The following is a 21,866-nucleotide window of genomic DNA, read 5'->3' on the forward strand; positions in this document are numbered from 1 at the left end:
TGGGGCAAGGCCGTGGGGTGCACAGGGTTCCGATTGGGGGTGTTCATATATATCTTGTTGTGTTCCTCATAGGGAGGCATTTACGATTCCCCTGATTCCTCTTGGCCTGAAGGAAACGAAAGACGTCGACTTTTCAGTCGTCCTCAAGGTAAATCTCAAAGCACCCAACTCTGTGTTTAAAGTGGAAACAGGCCATTTGCAGTGGTGCATGCCTGTAGTCCAAGTTACTTGGGAGGCTGAGGCGAGAGGATCACTTGAGCCCAGGAGTTGGAGGCTGCAGTGAGTTGTGATCATGCCACTGTACTCCAGCCTGGGCAACAGAGTGAGACCCTGTATCCCTTGCAATCAATGGCCTTAGGCTTAACAGGTAGAATCAGCTGATACCTACAGAGTGACCCTGAGCCCCTTCTCAGCCAGCCACGTGGATAATTTGTACATCTATTCCTTCCATATTTTTGTTGTCACCTTTGATGGCTTCTGAAGCTCCTCCTGGGTCTTGGGCGAGGCAGGTTGGAATCCCAGGCTGGCCTTCTCCCGGAGGCCAAGTCAAAGAGAATCTGTCATGGATATGCTTTGAAATTTAAAACTTACATCCTCTTTTATTGATAGTATCTTTTTTTTTCTTAAATCATGTAACCTATTTAGGTTATGTTTTTGGAAGAATAGCTAGAGTTTTTTCTCTAACATTTTATTATGAAAATTTCCAAACTTCTCAAAAAATGCGAAGCATTTTATAGCGAACCCCTGTGTACTCACTATGTAGATTCTTCCGAGAACGTACTGCTACTATTGCTTCCTCACATATCTGTCCATCTATGCATTCTTGTATCTGATAGGTTGGTTCAAAGGTAATTGTGGTTTTTGCCGTTGAAAGTAATGGCTAAAGGCCGGGCACAGTGGCTCACACCTATAATCCCAGCACTTTGGGAGGCGGAGGCAGGCGGATCACTTGAGCTCAGGAGTTTGAGACTAGCCTGGCCAACATGGTAAAACCCCTGTCTGTACCAAACATATAGAAGTTAGCCAGGCATGGTGGTGCATACCTGTAATCCCAGTTACTCGGGAGGGTGAGGCAGGTGAATCATTCGAACCTGGGAGATGGAGGCGGAGGTTGCAGGGAGCCGAGATTGCACCACTGTCTCCAGCCTGGGCGACAGAGTAAGATCCCGTCTCAAAAACAAACAAAAAAAAATTAGCTGGGCATAGTGGCATATGCCTGTAATCCCAGTTACTCGGGAGGCTGAGACATGAGAGAATCACATGAACCCAGTAGGCAGAGGATGCAGTGAGCTGAGATTGTGCCGCTACACTCCAGCCTGGGCAACAGGCTGAACAGAGTGAAACTATGTCTCAAAAACAAAAAAACAAAATAAAACCCAAAAAAACAAAAAGAAAAAGAAAAAAAAGAAAGTAATAGCTAATATCAGTCCATCTTATTTTTGCGATGCAATTTTAAAGGAAATCAAAGATGTCAGTTCACTCCCCTTAAATATTTGAATAACCAGAGTCTTTGCTTGTGTGTCCCCCTGCCACATTCCGGGGTATCTGGACTCCTCTCCTGTTCAGCAGATCCTCAGAGGCCCACCTGTGCCTGGCCCTGTGCTGAGTGCCAGAGGTGCCACAAGCCCTGCCTGTGGGCCCATGGGTCAGTGGGGGATTCAGGTGGGAAGTGGGATAGGTGCTGCAGCAGAGCACCCAGGAAAGACCATGCCTCCAGGCTGGGGCCAGGAGACCGTCCAGTGCCTGGAATACCCTCCTCTGCCTTCTCTCCTCAACTCCATCCGAGTTTTTAACCAGTTGCCTCCAGCTTCCATAAAGGAGGGGAAAGGGGATGAGGTGCAAGGTGACCCAACTTTGTGCCACACAGCCCAGGCATCAGTTATAGGAATTAATCATAGCATTGCAAAAATTGCTTCGAAGAAATATTTTACGTTCTTTTTTTTTTTTTTCTTTTTTCTTTTGAGACAAGGTCTGACTCTGTCACCCAGGCCGGCATGTGGTGGCATGATCTCAGCTCACTGCAACCTCTGCCTCCTGGGCTCAGGTGATCCTCCCACTTCAGCCTCCTAAGTAGCTGGTATTACAGGTGTATGCCACCATGCCTGGATAATTTTTGGATTTTTCTTTCTTTTCTCTTCTTCTTTTTTTTTTTTTTTTTTTAAAAAAGAGTTTTGCTCTTGTTACCCATGTTAGAGTGCAATGGTGCAATGGTGCGATCTCAGCTTACCACAACCTCCTCCTCCCAGGTTTAAGCAATTCTTCTGCCTCAGCCTCCTGAGTAGCTGGAATTATAGGCAGGCACCACCATACCCAGATAATTTTGTATTTTTAGTAGAGATGGGCTTTCTCCATGTTGGTCAGGCTGGTCTCAAACTCCTGACCTCAGGTGATCCACCCACCTTGGCCTCCCAAAGTGCTGAGATTACAGGTGTGAGCCATTGTGCCTGACCAATTTTTGTATTTTTCAGAGAGACAGAGTTTCCCACTGTTGCTCAGTCTTGAACTTCTGGGTTCAAGCAATTCTCCCGCCTTGACCTCCCAAAGTGCTGGGATTACAGGCATGAACCACTGTGGGAATACTGTGCCCGGCTTATTTTACTCTCCATGATAATCCTGTTAGTTGGCTCATCTTGGACTATTAGTTTAGAAAAGAAAACATGGCATTTTGACTACTACTTTTTTTTTCTTTTTTTTTTTTTTTGAGATGGAATTTCCGCTCTTGCTGCCCAGGCTGGAGTGCAATGATGTGATCTCAGCTCACTGCAGCCTCTGCCTCCTGGGTTCAAGTGATTCTCCTGCTTCAGCCTCCCGAGTAGCTGGGATTACAGGTGTGTGCCTCCACACCCAGCTAATTTTTATTAGTAGAGATGGGTTTCACCATGTTGGCCAGGCTGGTTTTGAACTCCTGACCTCAGGTGATCTGCCTGCCTCAGCCTCCCAAAGTGCTGGAATTACAGGCGTGAGCCACTGCATCCGGCCAAGAATGCAAGCATTTTAAAGGAAGAGCCTCTTGGAGAAACGTAGGAATTTTATAGGCATCTTTAAAAATTCAACTAGGTAATGTGGTGAATTCCACATTAAAACAAATAAAAATCATCACATGTTGTGGACATGGCCAACTGCTATTCGTTGCAGGCTTCCAACCACGTCATTTTGGCCTAAAAGAGATTCTACAAATGTCAATCATATGAAAATGAGAATATTTGAGGGACTTTGTTTTATTTTCTTCCTTCCACATTTGAGAGAAATACAGATAGGTACTGCAGGAGTGGTTCAGCAGACTGCATTAGGGCAGCTGAATTTCAAATCTGACCTGTGTGTCCGTGTGATGTTTTATAATTTAGTGAAGCTTCACAGTGTGATTTTGTTTTATTTTATTTTTATTTTATTTTATTTTAGAGAGTGAGTCTCACTCTGTCATCCAGGCTGGAGTGCAGTGGTGCAATCTTGGCTCACTGCAACCTCTGCCTCCTGGGTTCAAGCAATTCTCCTGCTTCAGCCTCCCAAGTAGCTGGGATTACAGGCACCCACCACCACGCCTGGCTAATTTTTATATTTTTAGTAGAGACGAGGTTTCACCCTGTTGGCCAGGCTGGGCTCAAACTCCTGACCTCAAGGGATCCACCTGCCTCGGCCCAAAGCCGAGGGATTGCAGGTATGAGCCACCATGCCCGGCCGCTTTTGTTTTATTGTAAAGAAATAGGGCCAGATGCAGTGGCTCACACCTTTAGTCCCAGCTATTTGGGAGGCTGAGGTGGGAGGATTGCTTGAGCCCAAGTGCTCCAGGCTTCAGTCAGCTGTGATTGAGCCACTGCACTCCATCCTGGAAAACAGAATGATACCCTGTCTCCAAAAAAAAAAAAAAAAACCACACACACAAAAAATCATGTTTTGAATCAGTGAATGAAATAACATATGTTCTTCAGTAAAGTTTAATAGTTGTCTGCTTAATTATATTAATTTTATCCCTAGAAATGTACTTTTGCTGCTATTGTGAAAGGTATTGTTTCTCAGTTAAGTTTTTTTTTTTTTTGAGACAGTCTCACTGTGTCACCCAGGCTGGAGTGAAATGGTGCAATCTCAGCTCACTGCAACCTCTGCCCCCCAGGTTCAAGTGATTCTCCTGCCTCAGCCTCCTAGGTAGCTGGGATTACAGGCACCTGCCACCATACTCAGCTAATCTTTTGTATTTTTAGTAGAGATGGGGTTTCACTGTATTAGCCAGGATGGTCTTGATCTCCTGACCTTGTGATCTGCTGGGATAACAGGCATCAGCCACCGTGACCAGCCCACAAAGACATTTTTAAGCAAAAAATTAACTTCAGCTCCATCACATGCCACGGCAGCCATGGTTTTGGAGCCTTCAGTAATGGAGTTGTTACTGAAGCAACACAACATTTAAAAACCTGGGCACGGGGCGCAGTGGCTCATACCTGTAATCTCAGCACTTTGGGAGGCCGAGGCAGATGGATTGCTTAAGCCCAGGAGTTCGAGACCAGCCTGGGCAATGTGGCAAAACCCTGTCTCTACTAAAAATACAAAAATTAGCAGCGTGTGGTGGCGCATGCTCGTAATCCCAGCTACTTGGGAGGCTGAGGCACGAGAATAGCTTGAACCTGGGAGATGGAGATTGCAGTGAGCCGAGATCGCAACATTGCACTCCAGCCTGGGCAATGGTAGTGAAACTCCGTTTTTTTTTTTTAAAAAAAACAAACAAACAAACAAACAAACAAACAAAATCTATGGCCAGGCGCAGTAGCTGACACCTGTTATCCCAGTACTTTGGGAGGCTGAGGCAGGTGGATCACCTGAAGTCAGGAGTTTGAGACCAGCCTGGCCAATAGAGTGAAACTCTGTCTCTACTGAAAATATAACATTAGCTTGACGTTGTGGTGGGCGCCTGTAATCCCAGCTGCTTGAGAGGCTGAGACAGGAGAATCGCATGAACCTGGGAGGTGGAGGTTGCAGTGAGTGAAGATTGTGCCACTGTACTCCAGCCTGTGCTACACAGCGAGACTCTGTATTTAAAAAGAAAAAAAAAACTGCATAAAATTAAGAAAATAAATTCTGCCTCTTTGAAAATTGCTACAGTGTTCAATCTCCTATAAGTTTTTCTTCATTCTGCCTTTTTAAACATGGGGTCACAATTGACATATTACTGTTATGCACATATATGGTTTTCAGTCACATTTTATAGTATCTGACCTCATTTGTCTTAAAGGATTTTATCCTGGAGCATTACAGTGAAGATGGCTATTTATATGAAGATGAAATTGCAGATCTTATGGATCTGAGACAAGTAAGTTCTTGTGTGCAGCAGAGAGGGGAGGGTGGCTTTTCTGAGTCTTCAGGATACCCCATTATTGCATGCTTGTGAATTGTAGGTGGATGGAGGTGATGGTTGGGGGGTGCTGGAATTGCCCATTCTACTTGCTGCATAAGAAAACCATAGAATTCTTCCCATGAAAAAGCAAACTGATAGTGGGAAAAAAAAAAGAAAACCATAGAAGGGGCTGGGCACGGTGGCTCACACTTGTAATCCCAGCGCTTTGGGAGGCCGAGGTGGGCGGATCATGAGGTCAGGAGTTCGAGACCAGCCCGGGCAACATGGTGAAACCCCGTCTATACTAAAATACAAAAAATTAGCTGGGTGTGGTGGCGGACGCCTGTAATCCCAGCTACTTAGAAGGCTGAGGGGGGAGAATTGGTTGAACCCAGGAGGCAAAGGTTGCAATGAGCCAAGATTGTACCACTGCACTCCAGCCTGGGCGACAGAGCAAGACTCTGTCTCAGAAAAAAAAAAAAAAGGCCGGTCGTGGTGGCTCATGCCTGTAATCCAAGCACTTTGGAGGCCAAGGTGGGCCGATCACCTGAGGTCGGGAGTTCAAGACCAGCCTGACCAACATGGTGAAACCCTGTCTTTATTAAAGAAAAAGAAAATAAAAGAAAAAAGAAACCAGAACAAAGAAAACCATAGCAGGGGGCCAGGTGGGGTGCCTCATGCCTGTAATCCCAGCACTTTGGGAGGCCAAGGCAGGCAGATCACCCGAGGTCAGGAGTTTGAGACCAGCCTGGCCAACATTGTAATTTTGTAAAAATACAAAAATTAGCTAGGCATGGTGGTGCATGCCTGTAATACCAGCACTTTGGGAGGCTGAAGCAGGTAGATCACCTGAGGTCAGCAGTCTGAGACCAGACTGGCCACCAACATGGCAAAACCCTGTTTCTACTAAAAATATAAAAATTAGCCGGGCATGGTGCTGCACTCCTGTAATCCTAGCTACTCGGGAGGCTGCGGCACGAGAATCACTCGAACTCGGGGGCTGGAGGTTGCAGTGAGCCAAGATCACGCCACTGCACTCTAGCTTGGGTGACAAAGTGAGACTCTGTCTCAAAATAAAAGGAAAACCATAGAAGGGGAGAGACCAGGGCTGGGGCTGGATTCCAGGATTTCTGACTTCCTCCCAGGTTCTTTCCACCCTTCCTAAAGTTCATGATGCCAGCAGCGAGGTCATCATACTGCAGAAATAGTTACAGGCACCTGCTGGTGTGTGCAAAGCACCTTCCGGGAAGGGCCGTCAGCTGTGTCCTCTTCTAATCCTGCCCTCTGGGGTTCTTTTCCTTGCAGGCTTGTCGGACACCCAGCCGGGATGAGGCTGGGGTGGAACTGCTGATGACATACTTCATCCAGCTGGGCTTCGTCGAGAGTCGATTCTTCCCGCCCACGCGGCAGATGGGACTCCTGTTCACCTGGTAGGTGCCTGAGGTCTGTGCTGGTGCTTCACGTGCCACGACAGCCACAGTTTTGGAACCTCAGCATCACAGATGCCCCTCTGTGGGTGCTCCCGTGTACCTCAGCCCCCTTTCCTATCTTGCATTTATCTGGGGGAAGTCTAAAAAGATGTCAATACATTGGTATTTATTTATGAAGGGGATCTGGGGGGAGATGGCTCCAAGAGACTGTGGCCTCTTGCTTCTCAGAACAAGGGAGCCAAGGAGAAGAGACATTTTTTCTTGCTCGTTGTATCATTGGGAAGCACGGGGGCTCTGAGGTGAAATTAGCCAGAAGCAAGATTCTTGTCTCAGATTAGACAGGGGCATGCATGTGTGTGTGTGAGTGAGAGAGAGAGAAAAAAATCAGGTTTTGTTCAATGAGACAAAAGCACCAAACAGAAATACATCAGGTTTCATTTGAAATGGGGTCTCGCTATGTTGCGTGGGCTGGTCTTGAATTCCTGGGCTCAGGTGATCCTTCCGCCTCAGCCTCCTGAGTAGCGGGACCACAGGCATGAGCCACATACTCAGCTTTGATCAGATTTTTAAAATGTAAGCAGAATATTTGATTCTTCTCCCCAGTAGCTATTTCCAGACGGGATCAGGCATGTCAGGGTGGTATGACCTTAGATCCAGTCGGTATTTTCAAAGATTAGTATAGTTTAAATACTTTGGAGGCTGAGTGCAGTGGCTCGTGCCTGTAATCCCAGCACTTTGGGAGGCTGAGGTGGGCGGATCACTTGAGCCCAGGAGTTCAAGACCAGCCTGGGCAACGTGGCAAAACCCTGTATCTAGAAACAATACAAAAATTTGCTGGATAAGATGGTACGCACCTGTAGTTCCAGCTACTTGGGAGGCTGATTCAGGTGAATCACTTGAGCCTGGAAGGCAGAGGTTGCAGTGGGTGGAGATCCTGCCACTGCACTCCAGCCTGAGTGATAGGAATGAAACTGTTTCAAAAAAGAAAACAACTTAAAAAAAGATACTTTGGAGATGCACCCTTTCTCTGAGTGTCCTTAGGAGTGTCAGTAAGAGGAGAACACCTCCTAGTATGTCAGGGGCATATCAGAATTAAAATTTTCCACAGCGGATGGATAGTTACTGATGCCTACCTGATAGAAAGCAAAGGAAAGGGAGATGACTTTTCATAAAAATGCAGGAGGCTGTCTGCATGGCTGAAAGGGTGAAAGGTAGTTTCTCCTTAGTCATGAATTAGGGAGAAGCTGTCTGCACATCCCATGGTTCATGAGTGAACTTTAAAACAAGTCCCAGGGCCAAGCCCAGTGGCTCATGCCGGTAATCCCGGCACTTTGGGAGGCCGAGGTGGGTGGATCACCTGAGGTTAGGAGTTTGAGACCAGCCTGACCAACATGGAGAAACCCCGTCTCTACTAAAAATATAAAAATTAGCTGGGGGTGGTGGCGGGTGCTTATAATTCCAGCTACTTGGGAAAGCTGTGGCAGGAGAGTTGGTTGAACCCTGGAGATGGAGGCTGCAGTGAGCTGAGATGGTGCCATTTCACTCTAGCCTGGGCACAAGAGCGAAACTCTGTTTAAATAAATAAATAAATAAATAAAACAAGTCCTAGGCTAGGTATAGTGGCTCACATCTGTAATCCTAGCATGTTAGGAGGCCAAGGTGGGTATATTGCTTGAGCCCAGGAGTTTGAGACCAGTCTAGGTAACACAGTGAGACCCCATCTCTGCAAAACAATTAGGGAAAATTGGATGGGCATGGGTGGTGCATGCCTGTAGACCCAGCTACTTGGGAGGCTCAGCTGGGAGGATCGCTTTTAAGCCCAGGAGATCGAGACTGCAGTGAGTCATGATCATGCCACTGCACTCCAGCCTAAGCAACAGAGTGAGACTTTGTCTGAAAAAATAAAGAAGTAAGACAAATCCTGAGTTATTAGATTTCAGGAAAAATTATGAGGGGTTAATAATTACCATATTTCATTTAGGAGGAGCCATATATGTGTGTGTGTGTCTATGTGTGTGTGTGCATATATACATACATGTATACACACACACCTTTTTTTTTTTTGAGTCTGACTCTGTCACCCAGGCTGGAGTGTAGTGGTGTGATCTTGGCTCAATGCAACCTCCATCTCCCAGGATCAAGCTATCCTCGCACCTCAGCCTCCCAAGTAGGGATTAAAGGCACATGCCACCACACCCAGCTAATTTTTTGTATTTTTGGTAGAGACAGGGTTTCACTATATTACCCAGGCTGGTATTGAACTCTTGAGCTCAAGCCATCCACCCACCTTGGCCTCTAAAGTGCTGGGATTACAGGCGTTAGCCACTATGCCTGGCCCACATTTTTTTTTTTTTTTTTTTGCAACGGAGTCTCGCTCTGTTGCCCACGCTGTAGTGCAGTGGCGTGACCTCAGCTCACTGCAACCTCCGACTCCTGGATTCAAGTGGTTCTCCTACTTTAGCCTTTCAAGTAGCTGGAATTACAAGCATGTGCCACCATGCCCGGCTAATTTTTGTATTTTTAGTCGAGATGGGGTTTCACCAGGTTAGTCAGGCTGGTTTTGAACTCCTGACCTCAGGTGATCTGCCCACCTCAGGTTCCAAAAGTGCTGTGATTATAGTTGTGAGCCACCGTGCTTGGCCTTTTTCTTTTTCTTTTTAAAGATAGGCATTATTTAGAGTGGCACTTTTTTTTTTTCTTACAAAGACCGGGTCTTTCTGTGTTGCTCAGGCTGTTGAACTCCTGGACTCAAGCAGTCTGCCTACCTCAGCCTCTCAAAGTGCTAGGATTACAGGCATGAGCCACTGCACTGGCCTGGTACTTTTTTTTTTTTTTTTTTTTTGAGATGGAGTCTCGCTCTGTTGCCCAGGCTGGAGTGCAATGGTGTCCTCTCGGCTCACTGCAACCTCTGCCTCCTGGGTTTAAGCAATTCTCCTGCCTCAGCCTCCCAACTAGCTGGGATTACAGGTGCACGCCACCATTCCCAGCTAATTTTTGTATTTTTAAGTAGAGATGGGGTTTCATCATGTTGGTCAGGCTGGTCTCAAACCCCTGACCTCGTGATCCACCCGCCTCAACCTCCCAAAGTACTGGGATTACAGGCATGAGCCACTGTGCCTGGCTTGGCCTGGTACATTTTTTAAATAAGAGGAACTTACCTGACACATGATTATCACCCAGAGTCCATAGTTTGCATTAGGATTCATTCTTGCGTGTGCATATTCTGTGGCTTTTGGTCAACGTAGAATGACAGTGGTCCACCTTTGCAGTGTCCTACAGAAGAGTTTCACTGCTGGAAAAATCCTCTGTGCTCTCCCTGTTCCTCCCTCCCTCTCCCTAAATCCTGGCAACTCCTGATCTTTCTTCTGTCTCCAGGGTTTTGCCTTTTCCAGAGTGTTGGAATCTTACAGTGTGCTGTATGGTAGATAGCAGTGTTCAGGTTGGCTTCTTTCACTTAGTAATGTTTCTTTTTTTAAAAAAAAAAGATGGGGTTTCACCATGTTGGTCAGGCTGGTCTTGAACTCCCAACCTCAGGTGATCCACCCGCCTTGGCCTCCAAAGTGCTTGGATTACAGGTGTGAGCCACCACGCCTGGCCCACTTAGCAATGTTTCTTCTGCATCTTTTCATGGCTCGCTGGCTCATTTCTCCATTTTTGGTGCTGACTAATATTCCATTGTCTGGATGCCCACGATGTGTTTATCCGGTCACCTGCCGGAGGATGCCCTGGTTGGGAAACCTTATTTTTGCGTGTGGCTGTGGCAGTCAGTGTGATTAGTCCTGTCATCTTGCTTGGAAACAAAAGCCTCATTGCATGTGCATTCTGGAATTTCATTATTGAAATGAGGTTTTTTTGGCTGCTGTTGTTGAGATGGAGTCTTATTCTGTTGCCCAGGCTGGAGCGCAGTGGCGCAATATTGGTTCACTGCAACCTACGTTTCCCAGGTTCAAGTGATTCTCCCACCTCAGCCTCCTGAGTAGCTGGGATTACAGGTGCCCGCCACCACACCTGGCTAATTTTTGTATTTTTAGTGAAGACTGGGTTTTGCCATGTTGGCCAGACTGGTCTCGAACCTCTGACCTCAGGTGATCCACTTGCTTTGGCCTGCCAAAGTCTTGGGATTACAGGCATTGGCCACAGTACCCAGGCAACCCAGGAGTTTGACAACAGCTTGGGTAACATAGTGAGACCCCCATCTCTACAAAAATTAAAAAGATTAGGGAGGTATGGTGGCATGCACCTGTAATCCCAGGTATTCTCATCAGGCTGAGGTGGGAGGATCACTTCAGCCCTAAATTTGGAGGCTGCAGTAAGCTATGATCATGCCACTGTACTCCAGCCTGAGCAGGAGAGTGAGATCCTGACTATTCCTCTTTTCTTTTTGTTATTTTTGGAGAGAGTCTCACTCTATCACCAGCCTGGAGTACAGTGTCACAATCTTGGCTCACTGCAACCTCTGCCTCCTGGGATCAAGCGATTCTCCTGCCTCAGCTACCCAAGCAGCTTGAACTACAGGCCCGTTCTACCACACCCAGATAATTTTTGTATTTTTAGTAGAGACGGGGTTTCACCACGTTGGCCAGGATGGTCTTGATCTCTTGACTTCATGATCCACCCGCCTGGGCCTCCCAAAATGCTGGGATTACAGGTGTAAGCCACCGCACCCGGCCACGATCCTGACTCTTTAAAAATAAAAAAAAAAAAAAGAATTTTTTTTACATGCACCCAAAAGTAGCATTAACTAGCCAAGTAATCTGTATTCTCGGAATGCCTTTCTTTCTTAGGTACGACTCCCTCACTGGGGTTCCTGTCAGCCAGCAGAACCTGCTGCTGGAGAAGGCCAGTGTCCTCTTCAACACTGGGGCCCTCTATACCCAGATTGGGACCCGGTGCAATCGGCAGACGCAGGCTGGGCTGGAGAGTGCCATAGACGCCTTTCAGAGAGCCTCAGGTATGTCTCCTCTAGGGCTACCTGGACAGAGCCTGGGGCCTGCCCAGGGCATCAGGGGACCCCCTACTGAAGAGGGTCTACAGGTCATCCCTCGCAAGGGCCAAACTAGTCTTCATCAGTGGTGTAACTCCCCATTAAGAAACTTGCTCAGTGGTTCAAACCTGATGGCTGATGCACGTGGTGAATCCTGTGGCTGACGATGAATCTTTTCCAAACAAGTGGCCCTTGGGATGGCAGTGCATTGACTGTTTCAACACTGTCATGAAGATCAGAATAACTTTTCCCAAATAGTGAAATTGTAGGCTTCTTTTTCTTGTATTAGGTGTACCTTACCAGTACATATTCTTCTCTGTGCCCTTAGTATCACCTGCATTCTGCCAACTTCTCCAGCTTGTGGTGGGTGATCCCAACCCTTTGTCAAGTGAGGCTTTCAAAGGATGTCTCGTAGCTCAGGTCCCTTCTTCTGGGAACTGTCTTTATTTTATTTAGAGATAGAGTCTCGCTCTTGTCACCCCAGCTGAAGTGCAGTGGCACAATCTTCACTCACTGCAGCCTCTGCCTACTGGGTTCAAGCAATTCTCCTGCCTCAGCCTCACAAGTAGCTAGGGTTACAGGCACCCGCCACCATGCCTGGCTAATTTTTGTATTTTTAGTAGAGATAAGGTTTCCCCATGATCACCAGGCTGGCCTCGAACTCCTAACCTCAAGTGATCTGCCCGCCTCAGCCTCCAAAGTGCTGGAATTACAGGCGTGAGCCACTGCACCCAGTCTTTATTTTATTTTTGAGACGGAGTCTCACTCACTCTGTTGCCCAGGCTGGAGTGCAGTAGTGAGGATCTCAGCTCACTACAACCTCCACCTCCCAGGTTTAAGCAATTCTTCTGCCTCAGCCTCCCAAGTAGCTGGGACTACAGGCACGCACCACCACGCCCAGCTAATTTTTTGTTTTTTTGACATGGAGTTTCACTCTGTCGCCAGGCTGGAGTACAGTGGCACAATCTTGGCTCACTGCAACCTCTGCCTCCTGGGTTCCAGCGATTCTCGTGCCTCGGCCTCCCAAGTAGCTGGGATTATAGGCATGCACCACCACACCCAGCTAATTTTTGTATTTGTAGTAGAGATGGGGTTTCACCATGTTGGCCAGGCTGGTCTCGAACTCCTGACCTCAGGTGATCCACCCTCCTCAGCCTCGCAAAGTGCTGGGATTACAGCTTCTGGGGACTTTCAATTGCTTTTCCCATTTTAACCTCTTTTTTCCCAGCCACTCACTGAGGAAACTTGTCTTAGTATGAGAAAGAGGTGCTGGGTAGAGGAGAAAAGCAGCCGAGTGCTTACACATATAGAGGATGGGGGTCACGAGACCCAGTGCTGTGGGTGAGCCTGGTGCGGCTCACACATGCCCATGGGTTCTGCCTTGCTCCCCTATAGCAGGGCCTGTGTCTGGTTCAGACTCTGCATGGAGACGGATGCAAGAGCAGGGCACCGTGCAGACCACAGTGTGGTCCCCACGTCCTCACGTTAGCGCTGTAGCGTGTTGCCTTCTGGGCTGATAATCAACATTCTGCTTAGGGGTGTGAGCTCCTTCCACCTGTGTAGATCATTGTCTGATATTAGTTTGCCCTGCAGACTCCTGAAGAACCATAGTTTTGTCACTTTGACTCATTGTGGAATCTCTGCTGCTAAAATGATTGGTCCTACCAGCCTGGGCTACATTGCAAGACCCTGTCTCTACAAAATCTTTAAAAATTAGCTGGGTGTGGTGGTGCATGCCCATGGTCCCAGCTACTCCAGAGGCTAAGATGTGAGGGTCACTGAAGACCAGGAGTTGGAGGCTGCAGTGAGCTATGATTGCACCACTGTGCTCCAGCCTGGGTGACAGAGTGGGACTCCATCCCTAAAAAAAATTTTTTTTTAATTAAAAAATAGGCTGGGTGCAGTGGCTCATGCCTGTAATCCCAGCATTTTGGGAGACTGAGGTGGGTGGATTGCTGGAGCCCAGGAGTTTGACATCAGCCTGGGCAACATGGCGAAAACTCCATCTCTACAAAAAGTACAAAATTAGCTGGGAGTGGTGGTGCATTGCCTGTAGTTTCAGCCACCTGGGAGGCTGAGATGGGAGGATCAGCTGAGGTTGTGATAAGCCAGGATCGTGCCATTGCACTCCAGCCTGGGCAACAGAGCAAGACCCTGTCTCAAAAAATGATTATTTAAAAAAATAAAAGATTGGTCCCTTGGGATGAAGCAATGTGCTAAGATTCTAAGTACGAGTCGATTTCTTTTGCTGTAAATCTTTTTTCTGGACTCATGTTTCTGAGGAATCTTAGGCAGGCACGCTTGTGTCCTGTCTCCGAGATTACAGCAGTGGAGACAGACTGTAGACAAAATGAAGCAAGCAGAACAGTGGGGAGTGTGAGAGAGCCCCTGGGGAGCTCACAAGCAGCAGGTGCCCTCCCTCTGCAGGGCTGGGTTTTTTTTTTTTTTTTTTTTTTTGCTCAGCAATAAAACCAGAGGAACCAGTTAGATGAGATTCATGTCAGAGATTCTATTTCAGTTACAGGTTGATTGTCAGCTAGTGCTTCAAACAGTTAATTTTCTAAACTATAAAGAAGTCAGTGGAGGGCTGCAGTGTGAAAATTTCCATTGGAGCGCACTGGCTGATTTTTTTTTTTTTTTTTTTTTGAGATGAAGTCTCACTCTGTCCCCCAGGCTGGAGTGCAGTGGTGAGATCTCAACTCACTGCAACCTCTGCCTCCCAGGCTCAAGCGATTCTCCTACCTCAGCCTCTTGAGTAGCTGGGATTACAGGTGTGTACCACCATGCCTGGCTAATTTTTATAATTTTAGTAGAAACAGGGTTTTGCCATGTTGGCCAAGGCTGGTCTCGAACTCCTGACCTCAAGTGATCTGCCCACCTTGGCCTCCCAAAGTACTGGGATTACAGGCATGAGCCACCTTGCCTGGCCAGAATAGATCTTCCTTGAGGTCCAGGGGAAAAGCCCTGGACTGCTGAATAACTCAGGTTTTATGTGTGAGCCTGACCCCCTGTGAGCCCCTCAGTTCTTCTGCCTGCTGTCTGGTTTCACCTCCACGCCTGTCATAATGGAATTTTGTCCCAGGTGACACAGGAGTTGAGGGAACAGGCTGTTTTTTTTTACTCAATAGAGATAGAAGTGTTTCAGAAGATAATCCAGTTTTTAAAAATTATGTTAAAAGGCGGGGCGGGGTGGCTCACACCTGAAATCCCAACAGTTTGGGAGGCCAATGTGGGCGGATCACCAGGTCAGGAGTTCAAGACCAGCCTGACCAACATGGAGAAACCCCGTCTCTACTAAAATACGAAAATTAGCTGGATGTGGTGGTGTGTTCCTGTAATCCCAGCTACTCTGGAGGCTGAGGCAGGAGAATCACTTGAACCCAGGAGGCAGAGGTCACAGTGAGCCAGGTTTGTGCCACTGTACTCGAGCCTGGGCAACAGAGCAAGACTCTGTGTCAAAAAAAAAAAATTGTGTTTAAAAAAAATTGTGTGTGTGTGTGTGTGTGTGTGTGTGTATTTATATATATATAGATAACTATTTTAACCTTTTAATTATGATAAAATACACAATATAAAATTATCATTTAATTATTTTATTAAATTTTTTAATTATCCTACCAACCAGAAGCACATTTTAACCATTTTTAAGTGTGGAGTTCATTGGCATTAAGTACATTTATATATTCATACATTCATAGCGTTGTGCAGCCATTACCACTAAATATGTCCAGAGCTTTAAAAAAAATTTCTTTCTGGTTAGGCAAGGTGGCTCACACCTGTAAGCCCAGCACTTTGGGAGGTTGAGTCAGGAGGATCATTTGAGTCCAGGAGTTGGAGACCAGCCTAGGCAACATAGGGAGAGACCCCCTCTGTATAAAAAATGTAAAAATTAGCTGGGTGTGGGTTAGTGCATGCCTGTAGTCCCAGCTCTTCTGCTTGAGCCTAGGAGTTCGAGGCTGCAGTGAGCCATAATTGTGCCACTGCACTCCAGCCTGGGCAACAGAGTATGACCTTGTCTCAAAAATAAATAAAATGAATACATTAAAAAAATATATTTTTTTTTAATTTTTATTTTTTAAGAGACGGGGGTCTTAGTATGTTGCCCAAGCTGGTCTTGAACTCCTAATGTCAAGCAATCCTCCCACCTCAGCCTCCCTCGTAGCTGGGATTACAGGCGGTAGCCACTGGGCCCAGCTCTCTCCAGAACTTTTTCGTCATCCAGACCGAGGCTCTGTACTCAGTTAAGCAATAACTTCCCATTGCCCGCCTTTCCCAGCCCCAGCTAACTTTTATTCTTCTTTCTGTTTCTGTGAATTTGACTATCCCGGCTACCTTATCTAAATGGAATCCTACAATATTGGTCCTTCTTCGACTGGCTTGTTTCACTTAGCATAATGTCCTCATTTACATTGTAGCATGTGTCAGAGTTTCATTGCTGTTTAAGGCTGAAAAATATTCCATTGTATGGATAGGCCACTTTGTGTTTATTCATTCATCTGCTCACGGATGTCTGGGTTGTTTCCACTTTTCGGCTCTTGTGAATAAGGTTCACAACATTATTCACATGGGTGTTCAAGCATCAGTGAAGTCCCCACTTTCACTTGTTTGGGGATATACCTAGGACTGGAATTGCTGGACCATATGATTGAGAATCAAATTTTTTAATATGTTGTAGGATGCTGTTTTAGGACGCTTATTTTTTCTCCTATCTTTCCTTTTTTTTTTTTTTTTGAGATGGAGTCTTGCTTTGTCACCCAGATTGGAGTGCAGTGGTGAGATCTCGGCTCACTGCAATCTCTGCCTCCTCCTGGGCTCAAGTGATCTGCCTCAGCCTCCCAAGGAGCTGAGACTATAGGCACAAGCCACCACACCTGGCTAGTTTTTGTATTTTTTGTAGACAAGGGATGTCACCATGTTGCCCAGGCTGGTCTTGAACTCCTGACCTCAAGTGATCTGCCCACTCTGGCCTCCAAAATTGTTGGGATTACGGGCATGAGCCACCGCCCCCGGCCTCCTATCTTTCTCTACAGCAACATGGTGAAGTAAATATGAACCTGAACTAATGGGCAAAACATTTTCCACTTTTAGGGGTTTTAAACTACCTGAAAGAGACATTTACCCATACTCCAAGTTACGACATGAGTCCTGCCATGCTCAGTGTGCTTGTCAAAATGATGCTTGCGCAAGCCCAAGAAAGCGTGTTTGAGAAAATCAGCCTTCCCGGGATCCGGAATGAGTTCTTCATGTTGGTGAAGGTGGCTCAGGAGGCTGCCAAGGTGAGACTTCCTGGTTCCTGTGACTCTGGGGAGTGGGCAGGAGACGCCGGCGCAGGAGCACTGGAAGGAGCGGGGACTTCCCACGGGAGCCTGCCTGTGACCTGGGCGGTGTGCCAGCTCTGGCCAGGGCTGCTGGCTTGAGTTTTCTTGGCAAGTGTTGGTGTTTCAGATACGGATCACTGATTTGATTCCATCTGCAGCTCAGCCTAAAAACCAGCATAATGATGGCAGCCTGATTCCCCATTAACTGTGGCAATGACGGAACAAGGGGTTGCTTGGAGTTGCTCCCAGATTCTGGAGCGGCCCCTTGCAGGGGCTGCTGCATGGGAAGAAGAAAGGGCTCTTTCTCTGCAGTTGGGTTCATGAGGGCCCTTGTGCCAGGCTGCCCCTTCCCAGTGCCCCTTCTGTTTCAGGTGGGAGAGGTCTACCAGCAGCTGCATGCAGCCATGAGCCAGGCACCGGTGAAAGAGAACATCCCCTACTCCTGGGCCAGCCTGGCCTGCGTGAAGGCCCACCACTACGCGGCCCTGGCCCACTACTTCACTGCCATCCTTCTCATCGACCACCAGGGTAAGGGTTGGGGAGGGTTCGGGGGTTTGGCCAGGGTCGTGGTCCAGCTGCCCCGGGGGGATTCTGAGCTGAGCAAGAGCTACCTGCCTGACCTGGAGATGCTCACAGGCTGAAGATAGAGGATGGGAATGACCCATGACTGAGGCAGCTGCTGCACAGGCCATGGTGGGGATAGGGGTTATAAGTTCCTTTGGAGGGAGGAAGAGGGGACACCTTTAATTCTGCCTGGGTGCGAGAGTTTTCATCTAGAATCTAAGGGAATGCCAAAAATGCAGTAATCAAGATAAATAACATTTTAAGGTAATATTTTAAAAGAACCAAAATTAATGCAGGCTGAGTACGGTGCTCACGCCTATAATGTAATCCCAGCACTTCGGGAGGCCGAGGCAGGTGGAGCATTTGAGGTAATGAGTTCGAGACCAGCTTGGCCAACATGGTGAAACCCTGTCTCTACTAAAAATACAAAAATTAGCCGGGTATGACGCACACCTGTAATCCTAGCTACTCGGGAGGCTAAGGCAGAATGGCTTGAGCCGGGGAGGTAGAGGTTGCAGTGAACAGAGATTGCACTACTGCACTCCAGCCTGGGCGACAGAGCAAGACTCTATCTCAAAATGATAATAATAATAATGCAAAAAAAATCTGTGATGATAGGAATTTTATTTTATTTATTTTTAGAGATGGGGCTGGAGTACAGTGGTATCATCATGGCTCACTGCCTTCTTGAACTCCTGGGCTCAAGCAATCCTCCCACTTCAGCCTCCTGAGTAGCTGGGACTACAGGCACATGTCACCACACCAGTTAATTTAAAAAAAAAATTTTTTTGTAGAGATAGAGTCTCACTATGTTGCCTAGGTTGGTTTCAAACTCCTGGCCTCAAGCAATTGTCCCACCTTGGCCTCCCAAAGTGCTGGGATTACTGATGTGAGCCATCATGACTGGCGGAAATTTTAAATAAAGATAGAGATCACTAAAAATCTGTGCTGAGCTATATTGGAACTTCAGACAAAAACAGAAATTTGCATGTTTTAGTCATCATGGGCTTTTCTGCATTAATTTTGATATTTTTAAATGGCATTAGGGCAGGCATGGTAGCTGACACGTGTAATGCCAGCACTTTGGGAGGCTGAGGTGGGAGGATTGCTTGAGGCCAGGAGTTCGAGACCAGCCTGGGCAACATAGTGAGAAACTTCTGTCTCTATAAAAAAATTTAAAAATAAAAAAATGCATGAAAATATTACATATTTACTTATTTACTGAGTTACATGTTTAAATGTTGAGTCCAAGGCAAGGACTGACTTTTACCTATAGCTTAAGTGGGATCTTTTTTTTTTTTTTTTTTAAGACAGATTCTCGCTCTGTCCCTCAGGCTGGAGTATAGTGGTCCGATCTCACCTCACTGCAACCTCCACCTCTGAGTTCATGCGATTCTCCTGCCTCTGCCTCCTGAGTAGCTGGGACTACAGGCACACACCATGCCTAGCTAATTTTTGGATTTTTAGTAGAGATGGGGTTTCACCTTGTAGGCCAGGCTGGTCTTGAATTCCTGAACTCAAGTTATCTGCCCACTTTATCCTTCCAAAGTGTTGGGATTACAGGCATGAGCCCAGGCACCTGGTCAGGGGTTTTTGATGTAATGAGTACGAATCCAGGCAGCCTCCTGAGGAATTAAAAAGACAGCCTCTTCTGTCTTTAATTCATGGCAGAGCTGAGATATGAACCCAAGGAGCCATACTTCTTGGGTTCATATCTCAGCTGTGCCATGAATGAGCTGTATGACCTTGGGCAAGTAACTTAGCTGTCCTCTGCCTTGATTTTCTCATCTGTAAAATGGGCATATAGCAAGAACCTACCTCACAGGCTGTCATGAAAATGAAGTGCCTGTATGCAAAGCTCAATAGTGCCTTGTATACTGTAGGCTCTCTGAAAGTGTGAGCCGCCACTCCTAGCACTGTGTAGTCTATTAGGCGGGACAAGGTGCGGAAACAGATAGAAATACTATATAGTACCTCAGTGATTGCTGCAGAGACACAAATATGGCAGCAGGTGGACTCCGTGGTGTAGTCGTGGATGACTTCTCAGAGGTGGTGACATTTGAGTTTGATTTTTTTCCATCTGCACAGGAGGGAAGGGTCAGCACAGGATCAGAGGCCGAGGGTGCTGAGGAAGTGGAGGGTGGTTTTGCAAGGTTTGAGAGCAGGATACACATGCACCAGGGAAGGTGCGGTTGAAGCAGGAAGGGGCTCTACTGCAGTGGTCCAGGCTGGCCATGACGAGGTCTGGGCTACGCTAGGAGGTTCTGTGTGGTGAGTGGGTTGGAGGAGGTATTGTGTCGGGGCTCAGGGTCAAATTACGAACCTCTGGAGTGTGGCTGGTCCCAGTGAGCAAAAGCTTTGAGGTAGCAGGGCATGTTGGCTCATGCACTTTGGGAGGCTGAGGCAGGAGGATCGCTTGAACCTAGGGGTTTGAGACCAGCCTGGGCAACATAGCAAGACCCCATCTTTACAAAAATGGCGTGTGGTGGTGCACGTCTATAGTCCTAGCTACTCAGGAGGCTGAGGTGGGAGGATCACTTGAGCCCAGGAGTTCAAGGCCGCAGTGAACTATGATTGTGCCATTGCACTCCTGCCTGGGTGACAGAGTGAGACCATCTCAAAGAAAAAAAAAATAGCTTGAGGGACTGGACAGCCTGGGGTGTGTCCAGGCGGCAGAAAGGAGACCCATGATCCCAAATGCCTTGTGAAACTGCAGAAGAGAGGAAGCTGGAGACGTGGCGGACAGAGAAATCTCTCCGTAGGCGTGTGGCCAGGTCCACGAGATGGGATTTAACCTGTGGTTCTCTTTCCAGTGAAGCCAGGCACAGACGTGGACCACCAGGAGAAGTGCCTGTCCCAGCTCTACGACCACATGCCGGAGGGGCTGACACCCTTGGCCACACTGAAGAATGGGCAGCAGCGCCGACAGCTGGGTGCGTGTCCCCCTGCCCCCAGACATGGGTCCCACTTGGTGCCCAGCTGGTCCTGCTCACAGACAGCCAGAGAGAGTCCTGGGAGAGAGGGGTGTTCCCAGCCATTGTGGCCGCTTTGGGTTCAGAAGTCATGAGGCGCAGTCCCCAGCCTCAGAGGTCTTCCCAGGCCGTGTTCTCACGGGTTCCATGGCACCCAGGCCTCCTACTGTGGAGCCAGGACTTTGGCCATCTCCTCGGGGTGCATGGGGTGAGCCTGTACCGTGCTAACAGGGAAGGAGCTGTTTGATTTCCTTATGCCTGGCTTTATTACCAAGAACACCTAGTGACTGGTAATGACGTGTCCTGGTTTGGTCCCTGCCGTGTCTCAGTGTGAATATCTCTTCCCATGTGCAGACCTGACCTCCACCTCCCTAACCTTCCCCGCTGCGCACCACCCATGCACACAGATGCGGCTTCCCATCTCAGTGATGGCAACTCCCACCCCTCTAGGTGCTCAGGCCAGAAACGGACTCACTCTCCACTCTTCTTTTCTTTCCTCTCCTCTTTCCTCCTTCCCTCCCCACCTCTCCCGTCCCCTCCCCTCCCCTCTACTTCCCTCTCTTTTCCCCTCCCCTACTTCTCCTCTCCCTTACCTCTCCCCTCCTATCCTTCCTCTCCTCCCCTCCCCCTCCCCTTCCCCCTCTTCCCTTCCCCTCCTCCCCACCTCTTCCCTCTCCTTTCTCCTCCCCTCCCCTAGCCTTCCATCCCCTCCCCTCCCTTCCTCTCCCCTTCCATCTTTCCTCTCCTTCCCTCCCCCTTCCTCCTTCCCTTCCCCTCCTCCCCTCCCCTTCCATCCTCTCCCCTCCCCTTCCATCCTCTCCCCTCCCTTCCTCTCTCCTCCCATCCTTCCTCTCCTTCCCTTCTCCCAATCCCTCCTCCCCCTCCCCTCCCCTGCCCTCTCCATTCCTCTCCCCTTCCCTCCCCTTAATGTTCCTCCCCTCCCTTCCCCTCCTCCCCCTTCCCTATCTCCTTCCCTCCCTTTTCCCATCCTTTCCCTTTCCCCTCCCCTCCCCTCCCCTCCTCGCTCTTCTCTCCTCAGCCCTCCCCTCCCCTCCTCGCTCTTCTCTCCTCAGCCCTCCTCTCCCCTCCCGTCCTCGCTCTTCTCTCCTCAGCCCTCCCCCTTCTCTCCTCAGCCCTCCCCTCCCATCCTCGCTCTTCTCTCCTCAGCCCTCCCCTCCCCTCCCGTCCTCGCTCTTCTCTCCTCAGCCCTCCCCTCTCCTCCCGTCCTCGCTCTTCTCTCCTCAGCCCTCCCCTCCCCTCTCCTCCTCGCTCTTC

General features: G+C 48.2%; 1 protein-coding gene across 3 annotated transcripts in view; it reads left to right on the top strand.

Annotated features, from left to right (window-relative positions):
- Positions 1-21,866, top strand: part of RHPN2 (rhophilin Rho GTPase binding protein 2) — a 74,247-nt gene that overhangs the window by 36,445 nt on the left and 15,936 nt on the right. For all 3 annotated transcript variants that reach the window (XM_064381507.1, XM_064381508.1, XM_064381509.1), the window contains exons 4-10: positions 73-148; positions 5,222-5,299; positions 6,629-6,753; positions 11,538-11,704; positions 16,826-17,013; positions 17,427-17,583; positions 20,433-20,552. In XM_064381507.1, coding sequence (XP_064237577.1) covers positions 73-148; positions 5,222-5,299; positions 6,629-6,753; positions 11,538-11,704; positions 16,826-17,013; positions 17,427-17,583; positions 20,433-20,552 — 911 coding nt within the window. The remainder of the gene's footprint in view (positions 1-72; positions 149-5,221; positions 5,300-6,628; positions 6,754-11,537; positions 11,705-16,825; positions 17,014-17,426; positions 17,584-20,432; positions 20,553-21,866) is intronic.

Source organism: Aotus nancymaae, unplaced genomic scaffold (genome assembly GCF_030222135.1).
Source record: "Aotus nancymaae isolate 86718 unplaced genomic scaffold, 86718_ANA_hifiasm-v0.15.2.pri h1tg000028l, whole genome shotgun sequence".
Classification (NCBI taxonomy): Eukaryota; Metazoa; Chordata; class Mammalia; order Primates; family Aotidae; genus Aotus; species Aotus nancymaae.